The 23,635-nt window shown below is 33.3% G+C and overlaps 4 protein-coding genes across 6 annotated transcripts in view; 2 read left to right on the top strand and 2 right to left on the bottom strand.

Annotated features, from left to right (window-relative positions):
• The window catches only part of LOC126690451 (protein GRIP-like), a 94,439-nt gene extending 84,779 nt beyond the window's left edge, over positions 1 to 9,660 (top strand). For both annotated transcript variants that reach the window (XR_007644635.1, XR_007644634.1), the window contains one exon: positions 9,587 to 9,660. The gene's annotated coding sequence lies outside the window, so the exon portion shown is untranslated. The remainder of the gene's footprint in view (positions 1 to 9,586) is intronic.
• The window catches only part of LOC126690453 (G2/mitotic-specific cyclin-2), a 58,803-nt gene extending 38,483 nt beyond the window's left edge, over positions 1 to 20,320 (bottom strand). The window contains exons 1-11 of one of the 2 annotated variants that reach the window (XM_050385616.1): positions 20,057 to 20,301; positions 19,806 to 19,941; positions 19,630 to 19,686; positions 19,269 to 19,314; positions 18,997 to 19,149; positions 18,784 to 18,909; positions 17,061 to 17,150; positions 16,720 to 16,941; positions 16,534 to 16,632; positions 16,262 to 16,440; positions 15,629 to 16,038 (exon numbers count right to left, since the gene is read on the bottom strand). In XM_050385616.1, the coding sequence (XP_050241573.1) occupies positions 15,894 to 16,038; positions 16,262 to 16,440; positions 16,534 to 16,632; positions 16,720 to 16,941; positions 17,061 to 17,150; positions 18,784 to 18,909; positions 18,997 to 19,149; positions 19,269 to 19,314; positions 19,630 to 19,686; positions 19,806 to 19,941; positions 20,057 to 20,111 (1,308 nt within the window). In that variant the 5' untranslated portion in view covers positions 20,112 to 20,301 and the 3' untranslated portion in view covers positions 15,629 to 15,893. Of the gene's footprint in view, positions 1 to 15,628; positions 16,039 to 16,261; positions 16,441 to 16,533; positions 16,633 to 16,719; positions 16,942 to 17,060; positions 17,151 to 18,783; positions 18,910 to 18,996; positions 19,150 to 19,268; positions 19,315 to 19,629; positions 19,687 to 19,805; positions 19,942 to 20,056 lie in introns of those variants that run through there. The other variant, XM_050385617.1, reaches the window with a different exon arrangement.
• LOC126690460 (protein GRIP-like) lies at positions 8,562 to 9,660 on the top strand. The gene is made up of 3 exons (XM_050385623.1): positions 8,562 to 8,655; positions 8,792 to 8,850; positions 9,322 to 9,660. The coding sequence occupies exons 1-3, from the start codon at positions 8,580 to 8,582 to the stop codon at positions 9,427 to 9,429; spliced, it is 243 nt and encodes an 80-aa protein (XP_050241580.1). The 5' UTR covers positions 8,562 to 8,579; the 3' UTR covers positions 9,430 to 9,660.
• LOC126690455 (phosphoserine aminotransferase 1, chloroplastic-like) lies at positions 10,623 to 12,350 on the bottom strand. Its single transcript, XM_050385618.1, has one exon. The coding sequence runs from the start codon at positions 12,265 to 12,267 to the stop codon at positions 10,972 to 10,974; it is 1,296 nt and encodes a 431-aa protein (XP_050241575.1). The 5' UTR covers positions 12,268 to 12,350; the 3' UTR covers positions 10,623 to 10,971.
• Positions 20,321 to 23,635: the final 3,315 nt, after the last annotated feature.

Below are 23,635 nucleotides of genomic sequence, written 5' to 3'. Positions count from 1 at the left end.
TGTATAGGAGAAAAGTATGTAAAAAAGTGTATAATGTTGTTTAAAAATTGAAAATAAGTTGTTTAACAACTCTAGTAATCGAGGCCTCAATCTCAACCATTAAATAAAAATATTTTAAAAAATTATAAATTAAAAATTTAATAGTAAAGTGGTAAAAATTGTTTGTGAGAGAGAAAATGAGTACAGTTTGATTTTTTTTTTTTAATGTTACGAAATTTGCACATCTGATGTTTTTAAATAGAGAAATAACATGTTCACAACAAATTCTAAGCGAAGATTGTTATAGACTATTATTGATAGATAAAAATAATAATTTCAGTAATAAGTTTAAATTAAAACTAATAACAATTTATTACTTAAGACTTGTTGTGAAAGTATTATGAAAAAGTTGTGGACAAAACAATTCTCTTCCAACAATTACATCAAAAGTTCAAATATTAGTCAACTAGCTCAATTAATCCAATTACATCAATTTCCAAAACATAATTGTATGTAAAATATTGTGTCACGAATTGCATAAAATCAATAGGAAACGGCGATGAAGAACACTCCAAAAAAAAAACCATTATGAAGTAAATTATCCCTAACAAAGCACTCAACTAATTATAATCTAGCGTAAAACCTTTACCTATACTCTATACAAAATTAATAAATTAGCAACCAAGGAAAATGCATAAAATTAATTTTTATTAAAGGCATTGCAACGTAATTATCTATCAAAGTAGAATGAGACACTCTTTTAAAATAAATTAGCAAGAGAAGTAGATTTGAGATATGGACATATTCAATCGCACAAAGTAAATAATAAGTACATGAATTAATGCGAGAAGTAGACAAAAAAGAATAAAGGAGTATTAAATTTGTGCAATTAAATTCATCAATATAGCTATATTGAATTTAATTGAAAAAAAAAAATCTAAGGATTCTACAAATTTTACTTCATAACTTTCATAAATTGATGTTGTAGTGAATGTAATTGGTAAATTAAAGGCATAATAAATAAATATATGAATCATTTTTTTTTTAATTGATGACACATCAAATTGTAAAGATTACGTAGTAAATTTTATAATATCCATATCATCACTCGTTTAATTCTACTTTTAAAAATAACACAACTTATGTTTTATCATGTATGAGAATTTAGTTAAAAAAAAATTTGTAAGGTTTGCCAATTATTTATTATTAAAATTTCAATGTACTAAAAAATAATCAGTGCACCATTGACTACCCACCCATACATTACATTATCTCATTCCTTTTTTTTTTCTTTTTTTTCTTTCAAATTGTTAGAGTTGCTCCCTCAATCCCTCGCTTTAGAGCATTCACACCAGTTTGTCTAAAATTTTCTTCTATTTTAGTATAAGAATCTATTTTTTCTATTTTGTACAACTACTTTTACAAAATACCAACATCAGATCATTTATCCTACCTTCCATTTTATTTAAATAATCGTGTTCATTATATTTTTTAATACTACTTTTGTCCTCTCTCTCTCTCTCTCTCTCTCTCTCGTTTAGCATTAGTCATCACTTATCAGGTTTCTCTTCTCTTTCCTCTCAACCCTTAGCACTCTTTCTCCTCTCAAATCTCTCTCTCCACTAGGTTTGGGTTTGGGTTTGGGCTTATGGGTTTTCCGTTGATGGAGATATCTCGTTTTCCTCTCAAATCTCTCTTTCTCCATTGAGTTTGATTTTGATTTTGGGTTTGGGTTATAGGTTTTCCATTGATGGTTTGATTTTGAGTTAATTTTCCATTGTTGTAACACGTTTTGGTGGTGGTGGCAATTGGATAGGATTTGTGTTTGGATATAGGTGGTGTTAGGTTGCAGGTTTTTGTGAGAGTGAATAAAAGGGAGAAGCAGAGGAACAGATATTCTGATGAGAGTAGGAGAGGTGAGAATTTTTTTTTTTTTTTAAATATTAGAATAGAAAGCTACAATATACATGATTACTATAGTAACTAGTCGCTAACCCGTGTGATGCACGGGAAAATTATCGAGTATGACTTATTATTTTATATGAATGTTTACAAATATAACTTTTGTAACCTCTTTGGTCACATATTAAGATTTCAATCTTAAAAATTCAATATGAAACATTAAATTACTAACTTTCTTTTTGTTTTAGCATTAATGTTTTCTTAGAAAATATCAATCAAACAAAAAATTGAAAATTAAAATTAGTATTCAATAATCCAATAAATGTTGCGATGTAAGTTTTTTTTTTTTTGAAAATACCAAGTATTTTAACACACACACGAAAAGAGAGGAAGATGTCTAAAAGCAACTTACATTGATATATATTTAAAATGACTTAACTCTTGAATACACAGCATAATAGTCATATATCCAATAGTCATATATATTACTTATATATGACTATTATTAAGCCAAATGATACAGTTTAATGAATTTTATTTATTACAATATTTCAAAAAAGAAAATCATAATAAAGTGATCAGAATGGTTATTGAGGAAAAAATCATTCACATTTTGGGTTTTCTTTTAAATAAACAAATATATTAGTATATTTATAATTTTATAAATCATGAAACTTCACCACTCCCAAAGTCCAGTAACTTACCCACGTGATACCACATTCCAATGCTTTTGCCTTTTTATATTTCTAGGTCTCATTTAGTCATCTCACTATACCAGTTTGAAAACTCTACAGACTTACAGAGTACAGATGCAAGCCTTCAAGAACGACGGGGAATACTTCTTCGTCCATCCCAACCCATGGTTGAATTCTTTCTTCTACTTTTTTTTTTTTCCTCACAAATCATTTAGTAGCAAATCTGAAGTTTTATGTTTGATCATTGATGTGAGGAAAAATATACACGGAACAAAATTAAGAACATTGATTTGAAAACATTGAGTGTCTCGCTACTGCCACTACGGTATCAAGGTAGAGTTGAGGAAGAAGGAGACGATAGAGTTTGTAGAGCAAAGGAGTTGGACTTTCTTTTTAAAACAAATTAGAGGAAGCTGATGTAGAGAATCGCGTTTGAAGGAAGAGAAGGGTAGAGAAGAGAGAGTAAAGAAGATTTTCAGAATTGAGGAAAAAAATTCGGGTTTTAAGTTTTTTTTTTTTTTTTTTTTTTTTTTTAATAAAATTTTTGGGTTAGAAATAGTTTTTTTGTGTGGGTATGGTGGATATGGTAGGTTTTGATTCTTGGAGATCTCTGTTGGTTTGTGGGTATGGTGGGTTTTGATTGAGGAATTTGTGGGTATGGTGGGTATGGTGTCTTTGCCGTGGGTCTGAGGAAGGAGATCTAACTTGGGTCTAAACGTTGGGGGAGCTGGTAGAGGAGTGTTGGGGAGGGGTGGCAAAATAAGCCCAAACCCATTTATCCACCCAAATCCACCCACTCTAATTGAACCTAAACTCACTCAATTATTAATTGGGTTAAATGGGCATCAACCCAAAGAGACCCAATGATTATTGGGTTTTAACTAAAAACTTATTGAACCCCATTTAACCCAAAAATAATATACTTAAATTTAACCCGGCTCTTCCCATTAAAAAAATAAAATAAAATAAAACGTAGTTTTTAATAATAAAATTATGGACTAAGCAAATGAAAATTAACCATCTCGTGATTTTCTCGGTAACCAAACAGAGTCCAAATATTTAAGAAATTTAAGAGAACATTTGAAACTCAAATATACAAATTCTCTTTCTCTTTTCCAGCATTTTCTCCCCAACCAAACAGAATATTACTCACAAATAAAAAACAATTAAAAGAAGAAGAAGAAGAAGAAGAAGAATAAAACGTAGTTTATAATAATAAAAAATTTGGAAGCAATCGTTATCTGATTCGCTAGTTTCACGAATTGACCTTTTCCAGTGGCACCCATGTAATTAACTTTACCAAGGAGGGCAAAAAGTGGACTCAAACATTTCGCCATCGACTTGTCCCCTCCGACGAATATCGCCAAATTTCCGTTTTTAGCCCAAGATCGTCGCCGGATACTGGTGCGTCGATGGAGAAGCAGTCTTTGGAGGAAGCGGCGGCGGATATCTCAACGGCGTTTGAGGGTTCGAAGGTGGTCATGTTGACGAGTATGCCACTGTGGCAAAGGCTGGAGATGGCACCGGAGGTAGGGTCGAGTAAGATGGAGCGACGCCGGTTCCGATCCAGATCATTCTCTCTCTCTCTCTCTCTCAAGTCTCAACCCAGATAGAATATCTGATTTTAAGATTTAAAAAATTAATTTAATTAAATTTTAAAAAATTATAAATTCATAATTTTATTTTTAATTAATATGTTTTTTTGAGAATTTTTAAATTAAAATGTTGATGTGTCAAAAAATGCAAACTAAAATATTTTGGTAATTTTGATAATTGGGTAATTGGGGTTTACTCATTATAATTGGATTGGGTTGGGTTTGAGTTATAAACAATTAATTAAATGGGTTTTAATGGGTGAATGGGCTTTATATACCCCAACCCAATTATGTCCACCCTAAACCCACCCATTTGACACCCCTAGTGTTGGGTTGGGGGAGTTGGTAAAAGGAGCTTAAGGTCTGCATTTTGGAGAAAGAGGAGGTAGAGCGTATATCGGGGTCGGGTTTATGTTTTTTTTTTTTTTTAATAATGTGCTGAAAAATTGAGGGAGTTTGTTTCGGTTTATATATATATATATATATATATATATATATTGATTATGTAAATCTTCACAACTTGAGCTTAACTGATGTGCGAAAATTTTAAAGTTAAATGTGCAAAATCGGACACTTTTTCCATTTTGGCTCTTATAGTGCTTAATAAATTGGTAGCAGTAGCACAAGTCACAGCAACACAAGCCTTTTGACTCTTGACTATATTTATGATTATGCTTTTTCTTTATTAAATTTTTGTGTAAAAAAAAATATTGAATCGTAGCATCACAAGCTATCCAACTGTCCCACTCAAACATGGTTAGAACTTAGAATAGTGCTCCAATAAAAATAAATATTAAACACAGTTGGAGAAACAAAATTTATCAAATAAAAGAAAGAAGCCTCAGAGAGAGACGCCAAAGTCCAAGAGGCATACCAATCGGTGTGACAACATCGACTCGTCACCTGCGTGAAGTGGGCTAGGCGATGCAGTGAAGCTGTGGTGTGCTCGTGGAAGAATGTTTAAGCTACAACTTTCATTGAAAAAAATTTAACATAACTATATGTTTTAAAAATCTAACCGATGAATTACATGTTGTTTATATTCTTAATACACATTTCAAATTTCATGTCAATCAGATGTTATTGTTCGATCTACAAACTTATTTTTTATGTATAATTTTATATTATAAAATTTGAAATTTAAACATATAATTAATGATATACCTATTGACCTTTAATTTTTTTGAAATTTTACAAGCACGGAGAATATACTAAAAAGTAAGAAAATGTAATCCAATAATAAAATCAATACATCTGTCAACTAAGTTGGTAAAATGATTTTTTTACTCGTAAATTTTTGAAAGGCCTGGGGATGGGATTGGTGGTTAATTTTTGTTAGAGCATTAAATTTTTGGGGGAAAAAAATCAAAGAACAAATGATTAGAAATACAAACTGGTGCCAAAATAAATATTTATAGTTTGTGTGGGTTTTTATCAACAGAGCTCAGTTAATCAGGCACTTAAATTTGTTCATCAGAGCTGGTTGAAACTTGCAGATCTCTAATATAATTGGCTACCTGCTAAACTGTCATAAGAAATGCATTGGGAAACTCAAGAAAGTACATTTTAAATGAGAACTGATTTTTTGAGATAAATGTTTATGCCAGAATCTGCTGTTCTGCTGCAGAAGTGCTTAAATTCTGTGCATCTTACTTTTGCATAGCTGATAATAACAGTTAGAGAAAAAGGATATGTTATGACCCCACCAGTTACCCCAAGGGTTTGGTTTTTTATAGATTGAGAAAAGCTTTCAACTTATATTTAACAGTTTTTAACTAATACAGGTGTTGACAAGTGGTTACAAGAATGGCTTCATACCTGTGTACTAGAATATTTAACAAATATTTAAGAAGACAAAAGAAGGAAACGGACAGGTGGTTTTGATTTCAAAGGTTGATGAAGATCCTTATTGTCATCAAGAAGTTTTAGAGATTTCTTTGTCCTCCTTAGTCATTCGATCTGCAAGATCATGAAACCTATAATGATCTTCCTACAAGTTATGTATCCAATTAACACAAGAACAACAATATAAATATACTGACACTTAATCCAAGCCCAAAATCAACAAGATACAAGGTACCTTCAATCTTTCATATGGTAATTTGAGCTCATCCAAATTTTTTTTTGTACATCCTGCCCAGAATATGCTTCATTTTGAACCATATTTAGGGCGGCTCAAGGACTAGGCAAGTTAGGCCTAAGGCCCCACCAAAAAAAAAAAAAAAAAAAAAATTCCTTGAAAAAAAAGGCCCCACTTTTTATAGTTGAAGGCCCAAATTTTTATAAAATTATATATATTTTTTAAAGGTTGTACATTTTTTTTTTATTAGTGATGTACAAATTTTACTATTGGCTTACAAATAGCCATGTTATTAATCACAAAAAAGGTGATACAAACATTCATTAGTTAAATTGATGAAGTTCATCAATGAGAGACAATATCACATTATATTTTGAACATTTTATAGTGCTTTTAATTAGCGCATTTTTCTTTTTCATTTCTATTAAGACTCTCAAAGTATAAGTCCAATAGAACCTTAACTCAATTGAAACTCTAAAATATTTCAAAAAGATGTTGCAAATGTGTTAAATCATCAATTATAGATTAATTTCCCCTAATAGTTTGAGACTTTGATTTTTGTAAATTAATATCCTACAAAACCATACACCAAATAATATCTATCTCTCTCTCTCTCTCTTAAAATCAAAATATAAAATTAAAAATTAGATTACAACTTTATTTAACTATGCATTGTCTTATGTCTAAAATAAAGTATCTTTTTCAATCGCAATATATTTTTATTTATTTTTATTAATATTTATAATTCAACTATGATATTCAATTCTCTATATGAAATTAACATTAGTCCAATTGGTATTATTTATGTATTTAATGTATCAAATTAACCTTAATTTGATTATTATTAAATAATTTTGTTTAACTAATATTTACATATTAAAGGTCCCACATAAATTTTTCGCCTTAGGTCCCAAATTATGTTGGGCCGCCCCTGACCATATTCTCCTTAGCTACTTCCTTAATAAACTCAGCCTCCAACTCTGACTTCTCCAAAGTGAAAGGCACATTCATCAATGACCTCACAGACTTCTCCACAGGGCACCTATAGAACCCGTTGCTCCCATCAATAGCATTGTAAAGAATCTCAGCCTTCTCTAACTGGTATTATCAGCCATGCAAATGCAGGATGCACAGAATTTAAGCACTTCTGCAGCAGAACAGCAGATTCTGGTATAAACATTTCTCTCAAAAAATCTGTTCTCATTTAAAATGTACTTTGTTGAGTTTCCAAATGCATTTATTATGCCAATTTAGCAGGTAGCCAATTATATCATAGAGCTGCAAGTTTTAACCAGCTCTGATGGACAAATTTAAGAGGGCGTAAGTGCCTGATTAAGTGAGCTGGTGTAGATAAAAACCACACAAACTAGAAATGTTTATTTATTTTGTCACCAGTTTGTATGCTAATCTTGTGTTCTTTAAATTTTCCCTCAAAACTTTCTTGCTTCCACCTAGGCTTTATATCTTGATGAACTTCTGTATTCATTAGTTAATTGAAGATTTTGTGGATAATGTTCAAGTAGCCGTTGTTTATGCTTTGGAATATTGATGGATATCACAATAGCCTTTATTTTCAAAAAAATTGTATCACTATAGTTCTCCAATGAAGATGGACAATTTCCTGTGAAACTCAGTATCAACTACACAAAGTTCTCTTTAATATGAATGGATGCTTGCTAATTGGTACATCTTTGGATTAATTTGTTTCATGCATTGCATGCAAGTAGAATTTTGGTTGATGATGATTTTTCTTTTGAAATTCAGCTTTTGGCAAGGCAGCAAGCTCAGAGAGAGGAAGAGCTAGCACAGTCACAACGGCATATTTTAGCACTTCAAGTATGTCGGATGGAATCTAAATTAAATCGTCTTTTTTCCCCCAGTTTAGTTTCTGATTTTTGTTTCAATTCAGGAGGAAATTGAAGAGCTTGAACTTGAGAATCGTCTCCATAGCCAACAGGTATACAGTTGTCTGAATTTTTGCAGATTCAATTGTTTGTGTATTTAAAGGACAGCAAAGAAATGCTGGCTACCAAGAAACATTTTTATGAGACTAGTGCAGCTGAAATGAAAATGTGAGATTGATAAAATGGAAGTAAATGATTATTACATGTCCATGAATATATGTAGGGAAGTTGAAAAGAAAAAAAAGTGTTTTCCATGTGCCTTAAACCCAAGGACTACTCATATTATAAGTCTTTGTATGCAATTTTGCCTTCTTTCCTCTTTATTCAGAAGTGGGGGGAGGGAAGCAGAGCTTCTTATTAGTTTATAATAGAAGTTTGAACATAATGAGTGCAGGAAGCCACGCTGAAGACTGAGCTTCGCAACATGGAAAGATTGCAGATGAGGGAAGGGGTAGATATGATGTATTTGAAAGATGTTATCTTAAAGCTTCTTGAAACAGGTATCTCTACTGAATATTAGCTGTTATAATCACGAAAGTAATTTTTGAATTTTATTTCCTTTTGCCGATGAAGTATGTATGTTGGTGATGCCAGAAAAGTTGGTAGTTTTAATTATAATGATTTTTACCACAACAGGTGAAGTGGAGGCTCTACTACCCGTGATTGGAATGCTGCTTCAATTTATTCCTGAAGAGGTAGAATTCTCAGTTTGTATTAGATGCTCCATTTTTATTGGGTATTCTGATTTAAGTCATGGTCTCTATTTTATTCTGCATAATGATATAAGTCATGGTAAGCTGCCCCTTAACATAGTATGTTAATATGAATGCCTGGCTAGCCGGCAAAGATGGTAGCCTAGGGCCATAAAATAGCACTACAAGTAATCATTCCAAACGTGTCAATCCACTATGTTTCCTTGGAAGAAAACTTGCATAAAACTTCAGAAGTGCATTTAGATAAGATGAGCAAGTACTTCTTTGTTGACCTTTTTGAAGTCGTGTCTTTTCTGACATTGTTTCAAGCTATGATGCTGCATTGCAGTTCAGTTCATTATTCTAGGATGTGTTCAAGCATATATTAGAAACTGCTCTCTTAAAAGAGGCAATGAGATTCAGTACAGCATCTTCAACCATCTGTTAATTACAGCGTGTTGCATGCAAATGCAGATTCACAAGTGTCAACATGCATACCGTGCCTGTACAGATGTTACGCCAAGCCCAGCAAGCGATGGTCCAGGATCCCGTTCTCTTTTCTCAAGATTCTCATTTACTTAAGAGTGGAAAACAAGTCAAAAGGATTCTTTTATTGCATGAGGATTATCTGCTACCGCAACTCAGCAGCAATGGTGTTGGCTGCTTGCCGCAGGCATGGTCTCAGTATATCTTGTATTCTTTTTGTAAAAACGCTACATTGGTTAACAAAAAGGTTCAGATATTGTAAAGAACGATTAAAAGAGAGAATGATATACCTCAATATCAAGAGGGAGGAGAAACATTTCACCAGTATTCAGTTACTCTTCCTGGAAGAGTTGCATGCAGCCACACAAGCCCTTTTTTGTTTTTTGTTTTTCACAATTCAATGTAGAGTATATGTGAAAATTATATCATGGAGAAACAAGAAGGCAATTTCCAGTGAGGTTTCTGTCAATACAGATGGAATAAGGTCAATAAGCAATTTCTAGTACATATTTATTTCCCCCCTTTTTTTTTTATAGTTATTATTTGAGCCTTCTTTTGTCGTTGTCATCATCGTGATTTGTATCATTCAACAAATTGTCTTGTGGGTTGGTGTAGGTTTGGTGGGTGAAAGATAAGTTCTGGAGCTCATGGTATTAAATCATACACGTCATGACATTAGCCAATTTCGTCAAAAGCTAGTAGGCTTGAGCCATTTTATACTACAAAGTTTCTTTATATTTGGAGTCAATTTAAGTTTCAATTTGAAATTTCATCTGAAAATTTTGGCTGGTACCTGTGGTGGATTCGTCAAGATTCACAGAGTGGTGATTTATGGCTTCCAAGAGAGTGGGAAGTGGGAACTGATGTGCAGGCTGGTTCAAGAACCTTAGCTTGAAAAATGAGGGCTCACATAATGCTTGTGAGAGACACGTTCTATATAGGACGGGTGCATTAGATACCGTCTCAACCATAAGCGGGTGATATAAATTTATCAGTGTGGTGAATGTGGTGATAAAAAAAAAACACGAGGATGAGGGGGCTTGGATCTAATTAACACCCACTTGGGTCAAGATTTTTTGTGTGTATTGTGTGTGCATCAAGCTGTGTCACGTGTATGTAGAAACAGGTATAACACTTTGATTCTGGCACAGTGGCATACCTTGGCATATAGAGACAACTGAGTCATTGAAGACCTAAAAGTGGCAGAAATGCCAAAAGAGGTTGTCGCATGTGAACGAACAATGAGATCATTCACATTCTTGAAATGCTAACAAAAACAAGGAAGGAGCTATGAAGAACAGGATCTTTCTTTATTGAATTGAACATCAAAACTTGAAAACTAGATATCCATATAACCAATTTGGCAATCACCAAATCATAACTGTCATACACTTATGAATTTGCAAATTGCATGACAGAATCATCTAAAAACGCCTAAACCACTATAATAAATTTCTCTTGCTGGACATCAACACCAATACTATCTTTTTGATAACCAACACCAATACTATCATTCATCATTCTTGCAATACAATCAAAATTCAAAACTACCAGCTAGCCCCACCCACCCACCTTCAACAACAAACATGTTACAAAAACGCCAAAAAACGAAAAGGGTGCTACAATCTTTAATATAAATCAAGCATTCCTTGCCTGGAAATCCTTCATGAAAGCAACCAATTTCTCAACCCCAGCCAAAGGCATGGCATTGTATATAGAAGCACGCATACCCCCAACCGACCTATGCCCCTTGAGCTGAACCATATTCTCCTTAGTTGCTTCCTTAATAAACTCAGCCTCCAACTCTGACTTCTCCAAAGTGAAAGGCACATTCATCAATGACCTCACAGACTTCTCCACAGGGCACCTATAGAACCCGTTGCTCCCATCAATAGCATTGTACAGAATCTCAGCCTTCTTCTTGTTCTTCTTCTCCACCTCAACCAACCCTCCTTGATCCAACAAATCCTCAAACACCAAACCACACATGTAAATCCCATAACAAGGTGGTGTATTATAAAGTGAGTTATTGTCAGCATGGATCTTATAGTCAAGCATAACAGGAGTGATCTCCTGTGCATTCCCGATCAGATCTTTCTTGATGATCACAATAGTGACCCCTGATGGCCCCACATTCTTCTGAGCCCCAGCATATATGAGACCGAACTTAGACACATCTACTGGCTTGGAGCAGAAATTTGAAGACATATCCGCCACCAAGAGACCATTTTTGGGACTTGGGTAGTCCTTGTATTCAACACCATGAATGGTTTCATTAGCACAAATATGCAAGAATTTGGCATCTGGGTTTTGCTCCAAATCATGAAAAGATGGAATCTTTGTGTACTTTTCAGATTTCCCAGACCAAATAGTGCTTGGTTTAGAGTACTTCTGAGCCTCCTTGAATGCCTTGTCACTCCAAGACCCAGTAACAATGAAATCAACAGTGTCGTTTGGGTTAACAAGGTTGAGAGGTATAGCTGCAAATTGTGTGGTGGCACCACCTTGGAGGAATAGAACAGAGTAATCATCAGAAATATTCAAAAGGGTTCTTAGATCAGACTCAGCCTTTTGGATAATAGAGAGGAATTCTTTGCCTCTGTGACTCATTTCCATGACACTCATACCAGATCCACGCCAGTTGTAGAGTTCTGATTGGGCCTTGAGGAGGACTTTCTCTGGGAGAGTGGCGGGTCCAGCTGCAAAGTTGAAGACTCGATCTTGGTGGGTTTGGGTCTGTGGGGGAGCTTGGATCGGGGTTTGGGTTTGAGATGTGGCGGCGCATTTGATTGATATGGGTTTGGCGGTGAGGTTGAAACGGGTGTTGGTGCTGGTGGTGGTGGTGGTGATGGGGTTGTTAAAGTTTGGGTTTTTGAGAGGTGTGAGGTTGGGGTTTTTGAGTAGGAGGGTGTGGGGTGAAGTTGCCATAGCCATGGTGCTTAGTTTCGAATTTGAGATCTCAAACGGAGAGAAAGAGAGAGAGAGAGAGTTGGGGTTGGTGGAACTGATGAATATTGGTATTGATATTTAAAGGGGATATTAGATACGAATCATATGAATGTGTGTTGTATTTGTACGGTATATTGAATTATATGCTGGAGTATATATTATTGGGTTAAATTATAATTACTTTTGATATGTTTTTATTTAGTTTTTTAAGTTTTTTTTATTACTGAATATTGAAATCTTTGAATTTTAATTTGTTTTTTACTTAATTCTATTGAATCTTACCATTAGTTTACTTTTCAAACTAACGACGTTTGGTGGATTTCATGGAAAGTGGCAGAGCCCCCAAAATTTTTTTTTTTTGTTTGTAAATTCAGTAGATATATGTTGAATAAGAGAGTAATCCATACCATTTGAAACTTTTTTTAAAAGAGAAGATAAATTCTGGCCCAGTTAAATGTTTATATACATTTATAAATGGTATTAATTTGATTTTATAAGAAAATATTTACATTCATTTAAATAGGATTGATCCTATTAGTGCCGATACACAAAATAAATAAATAAATCCTAATAATGATAAATTTTGTATATATCAACAACCTAATGATAAACACAAGATTATTTTAACAATAATCTCAACAACAAAAATGAAAAAAAAAAAAAAAAAAAAAAAATTTTTACTTAATCCTCTTTGAAAAACCTTACTTACTTTGGAATTTATTGTGAGAATGTCTCTTCTTCATCCTTAATAAATTACACCGCTTTACAAACGAGTCTTCAAAAAATTTGCATCTATAGATGAGTTTTTGACTCTCTCTCTCTCATTTTTTTTGTTGAGTCTTGTCTGGTTCAGTTGTTTGCTATTTTAAAATTTTTTTTTCTTGATTTATTCTTTGGGTCTGTTTGAATACCGCTTGTTACTGAAAATACTGTAGCAAAATAATTTTTAAATATGTGAATAGTGTCGTGGGACCCAGTTTTAAGGTAGATTTTGTTTAAATCCATACTTGCGGGTCCCGTGAACAGTGTACGGGACCCACATAAAAAAACGTAGACGCATCGTGGGACGCTATCCAAACCTAGCCTTCATCTCCGTGGGCCGCACTAGATGTATTTCAAGGGTTCAAATGAAACCCCTGACTTTACCCTTTTAATTTATCATTAAAAATATTTTCGCACATTGTGGCTTAAATCTTGCACACCCTAATCACATATTAACTTTACTATTTTTTTTCCTCAAATCACTAACTTTATAACTAAAAATTGTTATAACATGATAACAATGCACATGCATGTATCAAGTCCTCTGTATTTTCTAATTCCTGAATATATTCACACACATCACAATTTACACAAATTATTTTATAACAAAATAATAATAATAATGCGCATATCAGACACATACGCACAACTAACAAACACTCACTCTTTACTCTTAGAATCAGAGATATCGAGATAGTCAAATAGAGAATAGAAATGAGATAAGATTCATGCGAAATAATTCATACAATGCAAGTGGGATGAGTTTTGGCATTTAGTTTAAAATATTTTTATAAAAATTATGACAAATAGATAGTGACAATTGTATTAAAAAAATGTTATATAAATTCAATAATATAAAATGGTTATATCTACCCACATTGACAATAGATAATAATAATTGATAATGAATTATCATGTAATGATTTTAAAATATAAAAATTCATGATATTATAATATTTTATGTATTTATGACTTTTTTTTTTATCGATAACTAAATATATTTAATTTTTCTTTTTATTAAATTTTGTTTAATTTAACTTTCCAAATGACCCCGTAAAAAAAATTTCTGAGCCGCAATTGTTCATCTCCCACAGTCTTACACCGCAAGATTTGAAGTCCGCTGTCCAAGACCAGGTTTTTTTTTTACAGTTTTGAGATTACAATTTACTCCAAGTCCTACACGTGTCACGTGTATAGTTGTCTTTAAATGCAAAAGCAAATTAAAGAACTCAAAATAAATGAAATGAAAATTAAAGAACTCAAAATAAAATCAAATAAACTAAATTAAAAACATGATAAAGTTAGAGAGTAAATTTATTATTTAACTATAATATCGTTTGTCTTTGAGAAATTAACTATAATATCATTTAAAATTTATATAATTGTGACACTTTAAAAGAAATAGGCAGCACTATTTACCTTTAAAATGAAATGGAGAAGATCTTGAAAATGATATTCAGGGCTCATTTGATAATAAATTTCTAATAACGTTATTTAAGTTTTGTGAAAATATGTGTAAGTGAAAAAGTGTATGAAAATATATATGTTTAAACAACAATTTTCATTGTTTACACACTATTACCAAACAGAGCCTCAATTATTTATATTCCAAGTGGGGAAGTGGAAGTGCCAAGTGCCAAGTGCCAAGTGCCAAGGTACATTGAAAGTTTACACATGTACATGTTTTGTTTGACGTTGGTGGTAGGTCGAATGGAAACTACGTCCTCTCAGATTTGGATACGCTGGTCTTCTTTGCTTGGTTTGATTACTTGTCTTGCACTCCCAGTTAATTAATTTTTTAGGGTGCTGGCTGTTCAAATAAGGTTGATAAAGACGTTGGGTTTGGTAGGCTAAAAAATCACAACTCAAAAAGAACTTTTCCTATGTTTTTGACAGCTCTACAGTACCACGTCACAAGCCTTGCTGAGTTTGCAGATACCAATTCGAACTTGGGCAGTGACATGTATCTAATTATGTGTACTGTTTCTCAAAAAAAAAAAAAAAAAATTATGTGTACTGAACTCGTAACATGTATGTGCATTTAATTGTGCTGTTTTACTAATATATGTCCTTAGATAATAACATGTGTCTACGTTTAATTATGTGTACTGAACTCATCAAGATAGTAATATGTGTACTGAACTCATAATTGGGTAATATGTGCATGTATGTACATTTACCCAATTATGTGTATTGAACTCATCAAGACGATTGTGGCATCATCCTTACGGTCCAATGTTCCCCAATTTATTTTTTACCCATAACAACCATGGTGATAGAATGCCACAAACTAATACTTGGAAAATGAGCCAATTTTTCTTCACAGCAGCCCAAGACCTTGAAATGTTGGACTTAATGTCCATCAATGAGGACCATGGCCCACAAATCCCTTGTTCTCCATTCGCCAATTATCTTCGGTTAGAACTTAGAACTGCAAGCATACTGGGCTTGGTGGAGAATAGGCCCGCCCACCCTGCATGCTTTGAGTTTTCTGGCAATTACTATCTTATACATGAGATATATGCGTAATACAACGTTTACAAAAGTGAACCAGATCTTATGTGTCAGGTATCTTATCCAGATGTTGAAAAATGAAACATTTAAATTGTCATCACATTTATTGTTGAAAGGGAACAACAATAGAAGTACAATTTTAAAGGGGGAAAGAATGAATTATGTCCAATTAGAACTTAGGAAAACAACCCTGGCTGTATGAAATTAACAACCAAGGCTGCAGACTTATCTAGAAAATTAAACTCCCCAGTGCAACCCAAGTTGCTTGTATGAGTATTCCCCACCCAATCACAACCCAAAGTCATGTAATGTTGTTAGTAACTGTACATGGCCTGCTATAGTTGGGTCTCCAAAAGAAAATGAGCTGGTTCCTGTTTTGCAGTATGGCCAAACTTAGATGTACAGTATTTCCTATGTACCCCTGTGAGTTTTCCTGTTGCTGCCCTTTGGTGGAAACCTACCATTAGTCTTGAGCATTCTCTGTGAGCAAGCAAAGCAAAAGGAATCTCCATTAGTAAAATTTTAATTCATGTATGATTTGAGGTAGAACTTAGGTACAGTTCTTTAAATTTTGTATTTTAGGGTTCCTCAATGCAACCATTTGGCACATCTTTCTATAAAGACAATTAAATTCAACCATGTTTACGGTCAATGCAACACGTGGTTGAATTTAATTTAAGTTAAAATGGTAAGAAAAACTCACAAGAGCTGATCTTCTGAGTAGCTGGTGTGCCATTCACAGGTCTTATTCCACTGCTTGAATCCATAAAGGGCACATTGAGCGGTATAGACTGCAGCAGCTGCTAATACAGATGGTTGATATTTAAGCATCTCATACTCCACTAGTGAAAGCTCAATCAAGAAGAACGACAGTTGCTCAATCTGTTTCATAAAGTTGTAATTTAAGTACACAATACTCATTGCAGTAATAACACGCCTTTACAATTTTCACTGAAAAGAGGACCAAGTACTAACCTTTTTGTCTGATTGAGCAGCCTTGAAGAACCTTTGCATGAAAACATAAGGGGTTGGAACCGACATGTTGAACTGTAGTGTGTTGAGCATCATGCTCTCCTACAGATTTATGAAGAGCAGGAGGTCAATAATTTGTTATCAGATATATCTTATAGCATTGGCATAATCACAACCAAAGAAGAGTACCATTTCCAGAACCTCCTTCCTTGTGTACGCTTTATCTGATATAAGAATCAAATCCCCAACTACAGGAACAGAAACCTCCTCATACTTGCATGCTAAGAGCATGGCAACCAAGCCAACCAACTGAAGTTTCTTTCTTACTACTGATTGCTTGGATAAAAATCTGTCTATTAGATTAACCGTAAGGAACAGTGTCTCCTTCATGAGTTCAAACTTATCGTGGACCTGTTAAATTCAAAAAATTAATACCCTTGCTCAAATTTGACACTAGAATAAGAAAAAATCCATTTGAACCAGAAAACCAAATTTTAGGCATTGGTTCAGTAGGAGAAAATTGTATATACCTCAATAAGCCAGTCAATCAGTATAGCTCTCATCCTCTCATTAATGTCAAATTGTTGTGCCATATAGTCTGGTGAAACACAGCTAAAACACTGCATAAAATTACTGGTGTTCAGTAACCAAACATAGGTAAAATTGATGGTTTCCTTGTTAGTTACTGCCTTTGTAAGCATACAATAAACTTTTTGATAATAATTCTGCCAGAAAATTCATTAAAATCAACTACAAGTATTTGAGGCTTAGAAAAAAAAAAACCAACGGAAAACTTAAGCCAAGCAAAAATACTTGCCATTTGTACAAAATACAGTGGTATCATTAGTAAATAGATAATGGAAAACAACTAATAACTAGTATGACAACTTTCAAAATACCTGACATAAATGCTGCAATTGCTGAGTTGTTACAACCATAAGCATAGGCCATATTTAGATTGAGGTCTGCTTGCGTGTACTTGGCACGCAAATACAGGCAACTAATAAACCCGCGTGCGCGTGCAAATGCACCTAGCTAATAAACCCATGTGCGCATATCTAATGTACCCGCAAAATCCAATTAACTACATATTCCCTCTATTAAACAATAGATAGTAACCTTTTCCTTTTTCCTTTTTGAGTTGTATCATAATAAATGAAACTTTTCAAATTGTGCCATTTCCTTTTTTTTCCTGTTTAAAAAACATGCTACCTCTAATTTATTAAATTGAACTATGTAAGATTTATTAAATTGAACTATGTAAGTATTTGAGGCCAAAGAGAAAAGGAAGGGGGGAAAAAACAATTAAAAACTTAAGCCAAGCAAAAATACTTGCCATTTGTTCAAAATACAGAAGTATCAAAACCTTATATGGTAAGGCCATATCAGTAACTACTTATGACAAAAATTTCAAAATACCTAACATAAATGATGAAATCACCAGAGTTGTTACAACCATAATAGGTTAGGCCATATCAGTAACTACTTAAATTGAGGTCTCCTTACACCATCTAATTGGCACGCAAATGCGCGTATCTAACAAACCTGCAAGCTTGGATCTAACGAACCTGTGTAAGCATACCTAATGAACCCGCGCGCGCATATCTAATGTGCTTGCAAAATACAATTGACTACATATTCCCGCCATCCTATAGATGGTAACCTTTCCTTTTTGAGTTGTATTACAATATATGAGACTTTTCAAAAAGACCACAATTTACTTTTAAAAAAACCGTGCCACCTCTAATTCAAACTAAAAGACATTTTAAGAAGATCATACTTTTACATTTTTATAATAATAGTACCATTTCAAAACGTTTTATTATGGATCTTCAAATAGTTTCAACGTTGCACAAGGTTACACACATAAAAGAAATGTAAATTTTAAACTGAACGTGATTCAATAATTTAGCAATTTAAAAGGAAAAAAAGTAAGGTGTACACCTAATAAGTCTTCTTTGATAGTTTCACTAATTTTATTAAATTACAATTGATAGAAGAATCCAAAACCACTCATTATGGGTTAATCTAAGACTTCTTTACACAAAGTATAAATCTCAAGTTGAACTTATAGGAGGGATTTGGGTGTGTGTGTGTGTGTGTGTGTGTGTGGTTGGGAAAACATTTTATACCAAAAGGATTAGGTTTAAGGGTAAAGGAAGAAAGGTTTAGATCCCTAAACACACAACACCTATCAATTGAAGAAGTTCAAAACAAGTTCAATTTACCAGCTAAAAAACAAGTTCAATTTACCTCCATTTTTCTGTAGTAGGCATAGAGATCTTCAATGTAGTCAACAACTGCTAGTGGATTCTTTGCATCACAGCTATCAATATCCATGACAGGCTCTTCGACAATATCCTCCATTTCAACTTCCTCCTAAAAGATTTAACCAGTGGATTAATAATCTTATAAATTGATTAACATAATTTTCAATCAACTTTTAACCAACACACACAAAGATACCATCTCATCAGTTTCACTAGGCATTGCTTCTGGTTCTTCTAAAAACATGGGCACCGGGTGGTCTTCTTTAGGGGTCTTGTGTTCCTCATCTATAAAGATGAAATCTCCAAATCCATTTGAGGTTGATGCTGATGGGTTTGCCTTCTTAATTTCCTATTCATAGTTAGAGCCAAAAAATCAATCCCAGCACCACCAAAAACAAAAAAGAGCACATATACAGTTTGGATCCATGTTTTCTCTCAGAATGAGAGAGAGAGAGAGAGTAGTGATACCTGGGGACAAGGTGGCTGTGTGTTTGCAATTTGTGCAGCAAATTTCCTAAATAACACAACAGATTAAAATTTAACCACAAAGAATTTGAAAACAAGCTTAGATAAAAATGCAAAAAAAAATTCCTTTTACTACTGAGGATGAAGAAAAAAAATAGTTTGGATCATATATCTGTCTCATCTTGGTTATTGACTCAGTATAATTGGAGTGTTTGTTTTCTTTAAAAGGGAACAAAGATCTGAAAAATTCAAAATTTGAATTTCTTTTCTTTCTAGTAAGTAACACCTTTTGTTTGGAGCTAAAAACCCACAAAAGAAAAATGAAGAAATTAAGGTCTGAAGGTCCAAATTTTAAGTTTCTTACCTCGTAATTGGTCGGTGCACTGGATCAGCCTGTTTCTTTTCAAAGAATTGGTGTTTTCTAAACAAGAAAAAATATAAACAAAAATCAATTCCCAAAAAAAAAAAAAAAAGGAACAAGCATGCACAAAAAGAAAAAAAAAAATTATAAATTAAAACTTTATGGCATCAAGAAATTACTCTGACAAGCCTCTCTTATTAACAATGGGGTATGCTTGATTGCTCACTAAACTCTGATTAATGACGCTTAAAGCCCTCCTGTTGTGCCTAATCTCCTGCCCGAACTTTCTATTACCCATCTCTAACCCTCCTCCTACTGTATATCATTCAAAAAACAAAAACCCATGTCAGATCTTGGTGTTTTATAGCCATGTTCAATGTTAAATCATTCAAAATCTGAGACTTTGTAGCATATAATCAAATGGGTTTACCTTGAAAATTTGTGGGTTTGTTCAAAGTAGGATTGTTCTCATCAGTAATAACCATTTTTGCTTTGATTATCTGAAAGAAAGAGACAATCACACACACCAAACCCCACTAAGCCTAAGACAAAAAAATCAGAAGCTTTAGAGCATCTAAAACTCTAAAGCCTGAGCCTTTGCAAGAATGTATATATGTATGTATGTACGAAAAAAAAGGTAGATGAAATATAGAGAGAGAGAGAGAGAGAGAGAAAGCTAGACACGAAAATAATGGGTATTTGTCTGGAATAGCCCTCGTGGCGCTTTTACTTTTTTCAAATGCCAACGGCTAGTGAATTATGACCGTTGGATGAAGAGGGTTTTTGTCAAATGGTACTTTCTCAGTTTGTCGCAGCAACGGTCACCTGGGTCTGGTATAGGCATGTGGGTGTGAGTTTGCAGCATCTGATTTCAAAAATTGGACAAAGATTACTTTTTTTTTTTTTTTTTTTTTTTTGTCCTTTTGAGTTTATCTTCTATTGAATAATGATTGGTCCCTTTTGCTACACTTTGCCTTTTACGGTAAGTTTAAAATGCGCTCCTTTCAATTTTTGTTTTGTTTTTTTTTTTTTTTTCGTTTTCCCATACTTGGATTGCTAATAAATTTCATGATCCCCAACTTGGATTGTTGTTGTTTAAATTAAAGTTTAGCAATGAAATGCTAATTAAGGGGTTTGGTGCAGTTTTTGGTTATTACAGCATGACTTGTGCAATAATTTCGAGTGTGTGGACTTTCAATTATAAATTTAGTTCTTGTAGATTTGTGCCTGCAAACACTTGTTAAGGATATTAATGTTAATGACTTCAAACATAAATTGGAATGGCATTGAATTCGTATTGTAATAATATTTCATAAATCGATCCTCTCAAGGTGTCCGTTAACTTTTTCCTTTGTAATTTTTAGAATATTAACTTTATGGAAATTCTTAAACATGATTAGTTTGACTTTTTGAAATTGTCATTACTAATATTATATTTTATCTTTTTATAAGAAAAGATAGATTTTAAATATATTATAGTTGAAGGGTATGACAAATTAAATCCTATAGTTTCAAAATAACAAAATAAATAATTAAGAAATTAAACTATTAGCTCATATTAAAACTTAAACATCCACTTAAATGGATTGATATTTAATTAGTTACTTTTGAAACTATAAAGTTTAATTTGTTGCTCCTCTTATTTCGTAAGATTTAAAATATAGTTTTCCTGAATTTATTTTGTTCAAGATTTTAATGTAACAATCAAGTAATGGTTCCCGAAAATTTGGAGGCTCTTTAAATTTATTCAGGTCTTTTTTTTTTTTCCTCTCCTAACCCCCTCCCCCAACTAATACAGGTGTCTACATGTGAGATTTTTCAGTTATGCTTACCTCTTAATTCTCTTTTAGTTGAGTAAATAATGTGTCCCAAGCTTAGCCAACTTGAGACTAAATTTCCCTTTGCAAACACTATGAGCTTGTTTGGTATAATATTTTTAAAATGGTTTTTTATTTATAAATATAGAAATATAGGAAAAAAATGGGCCATATAGCTTTTTATTAAAAATTTTATAAAAATAAAATATTTGGCACCTATTTTCTAAAAATTGATTTTAGAAAACTTTTCTCCAAAAATCACTATGGGGATGGAATAACTTTCTGAATGTTCTTGTTCTCAATTTCAAGCCACTATTCATTATTGTTAAATTTGGCTAGATTGTCTCCTTTTTATTTTTTAAGATATATATATATATATATATACACACATATATAAACAAATGCCAAATAACTTTGTAGGTTGGGAAAACAGTAAACACTAAAAATTTGTTTTTGAGAACAATTTCTCATAACACCTTTAAAACAACTTTTTGAAAATAAGGACCAAACAGGCCCTATGGTTTTACACCTTCCAAAATATAAAACACATCAACCAAACTTTGCAAAAGAAAGGGCCCTCTTCATCACCACAACTTCCATTTCTTTCCCGATTTTGATCGTATGCTCTCACTTATTTGCAGTTACTATTACCCTTCTCTTCTCATCTTGAATGATGGCACCTACTCTTGTATATATTTTATTTTAGTTTTTTTTTTTTAATACTGTACGGCACCGAGCTCCCAAAGCCCATACTGGCCTTGGGCCCAGACCCATCTAGGCTCCGGGCCCAAGCCCATACCGGCCTTGGGCGCAGGCCCAGCAGGAAGTTCCAGTTACCTTATGCCCTTCTTGAAACTGCCTTAGAGCAAAAACAAGTTTTGGGTATTAAGTTCCCGGGGTTGACCGGTTAATCTTTCCCGGTAGAGCGCATGAGTCATATCCGGGAAGGTCATGATATGCACGGGAACGTGAGTTGCCGAACATAATCGGTGAAAATGGAACCAAGTTCCAAGATCATAAATGCTGCACCGCCCTCTCACCTAAACAACCACTTTAACCAGATAATACTGGACCTTCAATAGCACTAACGGTGACTGTAATCATGATCTCCCCACTAACCTTGGCTATAAATAGAAGAAAGTTGGGAGAAGAAGGGGTTCAGAAAAATTGAGAGAAAATAGTCAAGGAGAGAGTATCAACTGAGTGTTGCTTTGAGTCTCTCTGCCGAGAACGACCCATTGTAGGAAATTCTCAAACCCACTACAAATAAATTGTGAGCCCAAGTGATCTAAGGCCCAGAATTCTTGTACTTGGTTCTTACAAATACAATTTTAGTTTTTGATAATGAGTGTCCTTTATTGAAGGAACATTAAATATTGTTTCCCTCACATAAATACCATAAAAGACTGATTGGCTGGTTATTGGTAATCAAAACTAACAAAAATTGTTCAATATACCGATAGATTACACATTTCTCTCACATAAATAAAAACTCCACGTGTAAAATCCGCCTTTATATGAAAGAAAAAATGTATTCCAATTATATTGAATAATTTCACAAAAACTAATTCATTATGTCTACAAGTCAAAATGTCAATTGTTAAATATATTATTAGACAAACAAGATAGCCAATTAGAAATGTCACAAAATCTCTCACCCGGGGTGATGACCTCAACAACAAGGAACGTGTAGTATGGTGTATATGTGACTGATTTATGGTATGGACTGAAAGGTCCGGGACCATTAAAAAAATGAAGCCAATACCAATTTCATAATAAACTTTACATCGTATATCTTCTCGGACAACAATAGAAGTTCCTTCAACAATGCCCTTCTCCTCCTTGAATGTTGATATTATCTTCTTTTTCTCCCAAAAATTTGGAAATTTGGCAGAAAAATACTAGAAATTCATATCATACTAAACAATGATCATTATGATTTTCTTGTACCATATAATTTTATCATATTTCCTGGATTTACCTTTTGTGCCCATCTTGGATTCATGGAATAACATTGTAGACGACTAAATTTCTAGGGTTGGTGGCACAATTGCTTTGAACAATATGCTACCCTTTGACGGCCTAGGACTTCATCCAAGGTCTAGTGCAATAGTTTCTTCTAGATGACATGTTACTCTTTGCAAACCTATAAGCCCTTTCTAAGGTCTAGTGCAATAATTTCTTTCTGATAA

Source organism: Quercus robur, chromosome 6 (genome assembly GCF_932294415.1).
Source record: "Quercus robur chromosome 6, dhQueRobu3.1, whole genome shotgun sequence".
Lineage (NCBI taxonomy): Eukaryota > Viridiplantae > Streptophyta > Magnoliopsida > Fagales > Fagaceae > Quercus > Quercus robur.
Note: the sequence above shows the minus strand (reverse complement) of the source record. Positions and strands in the feature narration are given on the sequence as shown.

Excerpts from the sequence above, each read along its gene's own strand:
- LOC126690460 (XM_050385623.1), top strand. The coding sequence starts at position 8,580 with ATGGAAAGATTGCAGATGAGGGAAGGGGTAGATATGATGTATTTGAAA. Across the intron at positions 8,656-8,791 it reads CTTAAAGCTTCTTGAAACAG|GTGAAGTGGAGGCTCTACTA; the intron begins GTATCTCTACTG and ends TTACCACAACAG. Across the intron at positions 8,851-9,321 it reads TTCAATTTATTCCTGAAGAG|ATTCACAAGTGTCAACATGC; the intron begins GTAGAATTCTCA and ends ATGCAAATGCAG.
- LOC126690455 (XM_050385618.1), bottom strand. The coding sequence starts at position 12,267 with ATGGCTATGGCAACTTCACCCCACACCCTCCTACTCAAAAACCCCAAC.